This window comes from Centroberyx gerrardi, chromosome 4, assembly GCF_048128805.1.
Source record: "Centroberyx gerrardi isolate f3 chromosome 4, fCenGer3.hap1.cur.20231027, whole genome shotgun sequence".
Taxonomy (NCBI): domain Eukaryota; kingdom Metazoa; phylum Chordata; class Actinopteri; order Beryciformes; family Berycidae; genus Centroberyx; species Centroberyx gerrardi.
The window spans coordinates 6,899,015-6,905,784 of record NC_136000.1 but is presented as its reverse complement, the minus strand read 5'-3'; the positions used below and the strand labels follow the sequence as shown (position 1 = coordinate 6,905,784).

The 6,770-nt window shown below is 44.4% G+C and overlaps 2 protein-coding genes across 2 annotated transcripts in view; both read left to right on the top strand.

The window, feature by feature from the left end:
• Window positions 1-6,770, top strand: part of LOC139920982 (uncharacterized) — a 59,800-nt gene that overhangs the window by 17,751 nt on the left and 35,279 nt on the right. The gene's annotated exons all lie outside the window — the stretch shown is intronic.
• The window catches only part of pik3c2a (phosphatidylinositol-4-phosphate 3-kinase, catalytic subunit type 2 alpha), a 57,250-nt gene continuing 50,776 nt past the window's right edge, over window positions 297-6,770 (top strand). The window contains exons 1-2 of the mRNA XM_071911104.2: window positions 297-354; window positions 4,317-5,556. Of these exons, the coding sequence (XP_071767205.2) occupies window positions 4,399-5,556 (1,158 nt within the window). The 5' untranslated portion in view covers window positions 297-354; window positions 4,317-4,398. The remainder of the gene's footprint in view (window positions 355-4,316; window positions 5,557-6,770) is intronic.

Here is a 6,770-nt window from a genome sequence, read left to right as displayed (position 1 = left end):
TGTACATGTAGTTTACATTCATTCAAATTATATTTTGGACACTGGAAATACTATGCGTTGTTGACAACTTATATCTGCAAGTGCGCTTCTCTCAAAATACATTTTAAATGAATGCAATGAATGAAATGAAATGAATGTTTACCCTCCACTGACACTGGCTCCTGGTACCCACACGGTGGCACTGCTTTCCCATTTTACCTTTAGCCAAGGATCCAACCGAGCAGAAACACTATCCGACTACATCCAACTACATCCAACCCACCTCAACAGGAACTGACGTCCCTTCTGTGCAAGTGGATGGAAAAAAAATTGCAGCTGCAGGAAAAATGGCTACAAACACCGCACCGCTAAAAGGTGAGAAATTAACCTTTTTACAGTAAATGTTTGTATGTAAAAGTTGTAGCCTGTAGTTACTTACAGCCGGTTGTTGTAGTTCTGTATTATTATTATTTCCCGCATGACAAAACCTGGATTTCTTCCTTGTTGTGGCTTGACTTAGTTGGCAGATCAGATCACTGGCTGAGTACTTTAAATTATTGAATCAGTGCTCAAAGTGCGGAACAGTCATGCAAGTTTACAACATTTGTCGTTTTCTAACTAAATTCAGTCCGTCGTATGTGATTGTGAGCGGTAAATTTGCCTCTTTCCTTTCTGTTTGGCTTAGGTTTAGCAGTTCAGTAGCAAGCTGCCAACAAAGTAAAACTTAAGACAAGTTCCAACTGCCATCACAAGTATCAAGAAGTGTCATCTGTTCGAGCTAGCCAGCTAAGTTAGCTAGGTTATTATTTTTTTAGTACCATTGTTTTATCTTAATTCACGAACTAGCCAGCTAAGATTACGACTTGTATAGTGTGAAAGAAGATATCCGTTGCTTACAGATAAGAAGCCACACATCAGACCTTCTGAGTCGTTTTGAGTCAGCTGAGCATCAGCCGACAGGTGACATAGATAACGATAGACGTTAGCTAGCTAGCTGTAAATCTCAGTTGTATACAAACAGGATAATCGGTTATGTTTTGAAAGCCTGTTCAAGAGACGCAGCTCAGTTTCACAATATTTAGCGTTGTAGATCTGTGTTCATGGGTTGTATTAGTCACACGGGCTTGGAACAGTCTCATTGTTATTCTCTACTGTCTATTTTTATTGAACGTCTTCCAAATGTTGAACATAACAATAGTTTAGCACTACCATGCGAATTAGTAATGCCTTTCCCCCATTTTGTCAAGTGAATTGCAGTGTTGTCCCCAAATACTTTTAGGAAAAGTCTCATACAAATGCATAGATTAATATAATAGTCTGAATATCGACTTAAGTTGGAACTGCTCGTACCCATTAAAGTAAGTCTATGCTGTCAGTCTTCTTTAGATGCTGCTGACTGCTGCATTTGTACAGTTTGTGCAGGATAACTGGAGAAGCAGGGCTAACGGACATGCAGCTCTGAACACAACAGCACTGCAAGCTAACGGCGAAAAGTGTGTGTTTCTGTGTACATGTGTGATTGCATGTGTCTATGCTCATGACCACAGATGGGCTCGCTATGTATTAGTCTCTGCCTCACAGTCCAAAAGATATGGTTAACTCGGATGCTTTATCACTTTGCAGGAGTTTGTAAATGCAAAAGCCAGATTCAGTATTTGGCAGAATAAACCATGATTTCACCGAGATACAGTTACTTATAGTTACTTTACTTTGACACTGGCCTTGGCGGACGACATTTGGGATTCTGCAGCAAACATCTGTGTATCCCCCCCACCCCCCCCACCCCCCCAGTGACGGTAAAAGGCCCTGTCAGAATGTTTGTTTTGGTTTCTTATTATAGACTTAATGTTCTGCACAGGCCAGGCTTAGTGATAGACAGTCCAGCAGAGAAGGAAGCTGTGTTTCTGTATTTTTTTCCTTACCAGATGACCACAGAATATATCTTAGAAATCTATAAACATGCCTTAGTTACTTATTACATTTTAAAGACATCGTTTTGCACTTTGATCAGCTGTGCAGTCACTTGTTAACATTTGCATACTCACTGACGGCAAGACTACCACTCTGTCCACTTGGTCTCATTAGACCAAATCCCAAATTTAAAAAAACACACGACTGGTTTTTCTCAATCTATCAAGCAAATGATCTGGGAGAGGTCGACTCCCAAAGTCTTGTTTGTTATTGTGACCTCTGCATCCTTAAATCACTCCACTCAAGCAAACATTTCCACTGGAGACCTGTGCTAGCTCAAGTATCATTTGCCTTCTGAATACTTAAAGAGCATAGACTGTCATGCTCAAATTTGTATTAAAGTCTTAAAGGACCTGGGACCCTCCATGGTGCAGTGGAGCAGAGTTTGGACTTGTTATCTTTGTAGTTGACTTTTCTCCCTAAGTGGGTTTTTCCTCCCTTGTAATGCATCCTGTTGCCTTATATGGACTCACATGGCTATCTTGAATCATGACCAATTGTGCCATGCATTGGTTTTGGTTATTTTGGTGTAGCTTTAGTCCTCTTCAATTTCCTGGGTTAAAATAGCATAGGTTGATCCACTTACCTATCTCCCCTCTTCCTTCAACTGGAATTACGTTGGATAGATCTGTATAATACAAATGATCTACAAACCAAGACCTATTGTGCAGCTTTCGTCACATTATGGTGCTAAAATTGGTCCAGAGCTTTTACATTTTTACATTTTATATGTAGCTGACTCTCTTATACCTTATCCAGAGTGACTTAAAATTAGCAAGCAGGTGCAGTTCAGTGTCTTGCTCGATGGCATGTAGACTGTGATGGTTGTTAGGAGGATCTAACCTGTTACCTTCTGGTTATGGGACGGTCACTCTAACCACTAGGCAACATTCTGTCAGAGCATGCATACTGGTCATTTGCACTGTGAATATCATATTATACAGGTAAGCTACTTTGGTCATAGCATTTGGCCTTTCTACAGCATAGTTGATAGCCAATTTAGCCATGAATTTAGCCATGAATTTAGCCATCAGTTTAGCCATCAATTTAGCCATCGGTGCCTGCTGCAGTGCAGTAGGCACCAAAAGGCAATGACCTTTTCTTCTTATGCATTCAAAGTTTCCCCTAGCTGTCTTCTTGGCAGAGTTTGGCACTAAACACTCCTCAAATGTTTAATGAATGCTGCCACATTGTCATTGCCTGCTGGAGCCTTGGTCCAAGAGCTGATATTAGCACAGCTGATAAGACAGTCTTGGGCCATGGTGCTAACATAATGCTAACAGAGAGAGAGAAAGCGAGAGAGAGAAAGAGCCGTCTGGCTGCCTAGCATGCCAAATTCCTCAGCTGCACAATAGTGCTAGGCTAGCCTGAGCCCCGGTACAGCCAGCCTTCTCCACCACAATGGGAGGGGAGGCTCAGGAGGCCGGTGACGCCTGGGGGGAGAGGGGGAACTCACTCAACCCTGGGGTTGTGATCGTTCGATGAATGGTTGCTTTGAGAAAGCGCTGTGTCATTTGAGGATCACAAACACTCTTTGCAGCGATGTTTTTCTCATGTCATGGACTTGGGCTAATTTTGTCTCCTTCCTGTTGTAGGCTAATGTTTAAAATAGTGAAGATTGTCAAGACTGGAACTTTGCAAGATGCTCTTGTTTGGCAATAGCCCAATCTTGTGCATGCACATTATCACACTGATTTGATAAGTTTACTGCATGTTAATAAGTGGTTTGTGTCATATGTCATCTTCTTGTTATAAATTACACCTTGCCCACTTGTTTGATTTTTAGGAAGGGCCGGTGGCAGCCCCAGGCTGCTTGGTTAAACAATTGCCATGTGTCAGTTTACAAGGTCAACAACATACAGTAGACTAACAGTCAGTGGAAAGCTTGCTGTGAATGAGTGAATCAATTTAAATGTCATGAACGTTCTGGTAATGTAGACTGTGTTGGTTACATGACCTAATTGTTGCCCTTGACTCCAAAACCAGTGAAAGTAATTATTGGCTGTGCATATATAACAAATGGCAGCCAATCAATAAGCAATCAAAACCCGTTTAGAGCAACAAATACTGAAAGAATATTTAGATGTAGAACTCCAATGTAACTGACAAGGCTAACCCTTGTGACATCCAGGCACACTAAAGGCAACAAGCTCTCCATTTTCATGTCATGTGTGGATAATGCTTATAGATTTTGGGTGACTTTGGAAATAGCCTAGATTCTTTAGAATCGAACACTGCCAGGCCAACCTAGACATAGGCCTATTTCCTTAGGTTTATGCTGTCTGGTTTGACATTTTCAATACGATTTTCGATACCTGTCTGAACCACTAAATGCTGTGTTAAAACATTTTTCCCTGTTCTTGCAGGTGTTTAAAGCTTTGTTCTCCAACCTGTTGTGCCACACTGACTTTGAAGCAGTTACACTCATGGCACCTTTGAGTTGACACAATGGCCCAGATATCTAGTGGTAATGGGTTCAAGCTGGATGTCCCCCAGCCTAGGGGGGTTGTGGGTAAAGAGGAAGCCCTCCGCATGGAGGAAGAGGCTTTAGCAAAATTGCAAAAGGAGAAGAGACACACTCCTTCAGCTTCAACGTCCTCATCTTCCTCTGCATCATCCTCATCCTCCACAAAACCAAAATCATCTACATCTACCACTACTGCTCCTCGACCTTCACCCTCTACTAGTAGACCAGAAAAGGACCTCATCGTCTTCCCGGAGACCAAGAAGCAGGCGGAGAAGGACAAGTTCAGGGATATCGATGTGGCCAAACTGACTGATGAGGAACTTCAAGAGCTCCTACTGGATGATAACTTTGGGGCCAACAGCAAAGCGTCCCGCCCCTCCCTGCTGGGGTTTGACTTCAGTGCCTCCTACCCCGGCGGTCTTGCCTGTAGCCCCTCACCCTTCCAGAGCAGCCAGTGGACACCTGTTCTGTCCACCCCCTCTAGCTCCAGTGTGTCCACTCCCACCCATCAGCCCCTCCCCATGTTTCCCTCTGCTCCGTTCCCCAAACCAGGCACCTTTCAGAATGGCTTCACCCCAGCCATGTCGCCCTTCATGGCCCTGCCTTCCCAGCAGCCTTCCTTCATGGCCTTCACCCCCATCCAGGCTGCTGCTCCCATGGTCTTCCAGCAGCCTGCCGTCGACCCGGAGATGGCCAAAATCTTCGACAAGATCGCCAGCACCTGGGAATACACGAAGAACGGTAGGTCAGCCAGCACTTACGTGGATTCGGCACCGGCCAGCACGGTTTCTCTGGCACCCAACCCTCCACCCCAGCAGCCAGCAGTGGCAGAACCTTCTAGCATCAGCCGCTTTGAGTGGCTGGATCTGGACCCACTTACCAAGCGCAAACCTGAGAGTGAGGAAGCTTCCCTGGCACCAGGGGGAGCTGTGACAGTAGCAGGAGTGCCTGCAGGGGACCCTTGGGATGCAGTGCTTGAGACTGAAGGGAACAGTAGCAGCAATAGCCCCCCATCGGAGGCGAAAGCATCACTGTCAGTTCGCTCACAGCCCAGGAGGGCGTCAGCGGGGGCAGCTGTCACTAGGAGCCACTCTCTCAACATCCCAGGGACCTCCTCCCAGCACAAGCCAAACAATCAGGTAGGATCACTGTTACATTAAAATGCTGAAGCTTTTCCAACCTGTTTTTTTTATTCAGGGAAAGTCTGCTGAGCATTCTTGCTCTTTTCCACCAATGTCCTGCTTCACATTCACACAATTCCACACATGCACACCTAACAGCTGCCCAGTACAAGTAGAGTCTTCTACTGTCAGCCACTGAGCAGCTCAACTGGAGCAGTGGGATGCCTTGCTCAAGGGCACCTCAACAGTAGTTGTTGAGGGAAGGGACAGCGCTACTCATTCATCATTCCCACCCACATTTTTGAACTGGCGACCCTCTGTTCACAAGCCCACTTCTCTAGCCATTAGGCTACTGCTGCCCTGAAAGTTCATTTACTCACATGCAGAGTAAACCAAATACAACCACAGCTCAGATAAGCGAATGTGAGTGACGTTTAGTCAGAACAGATGATCATGGATCTTCTTGTTCTGCCAAAACACCCATCAAAGCTTTGCTTACAACTATGTCCATACTCCACATACATTCACCAGCTCTAGCAAAACATCCTTTTGACTCTTGTTCCCTGTAATTACAATCTTCACTGTGGTTAGCTACCCACTGTTTGACCCCACAATTTCCACTCAACCTCATTTTGTGATACATTTTGTCTTGGAAGAGAGAAAGATTATTTCTTATGATGAATATTCAGAACATTCATTTGGGACAGAGCTGTGGGCAAGTGGCACGGCATACTGTTTTGCCCCCTCATCTTTTTCCCTAAAACTAAACTACCATCTGTCATTTGGGTTGTATGGTTGGTAGCTCTGAGTCGAGGTGAAGTCAAAAACAGTACTTTTCAATATACAGCAATATGGCAGTACTGAGGCCTACTAGCCCAGAGCCTAACATGAAATCGTCACCGTCGTTTTCCTTTTTACTTGTTACTCCGCAGTTGTCAGATTAGGCCTAACCAGAAGTTGTCAATTTCCTTTCCAGAAAATGAATGAGTAAGGCCTGGACAGGCAGTTCTGTTGGACATTGTGAGCGTCTATTTTTTTTCTTAGTTCTCAAAAAGCCCCTTCCTGTTCTCATTGTGTTTCTCTGTGTCAGGACAGAACAATTGACCACTGTGGTATGTTTCTCACACCAGGGTGATAATTAACCTTACAGCACTGTACAAGGCTCTTATTTCCAGGGTTCGCCATAGTTGTGGAAAACCAGGAAGTCACAGGATTTGAAAATGGTGTTTTCC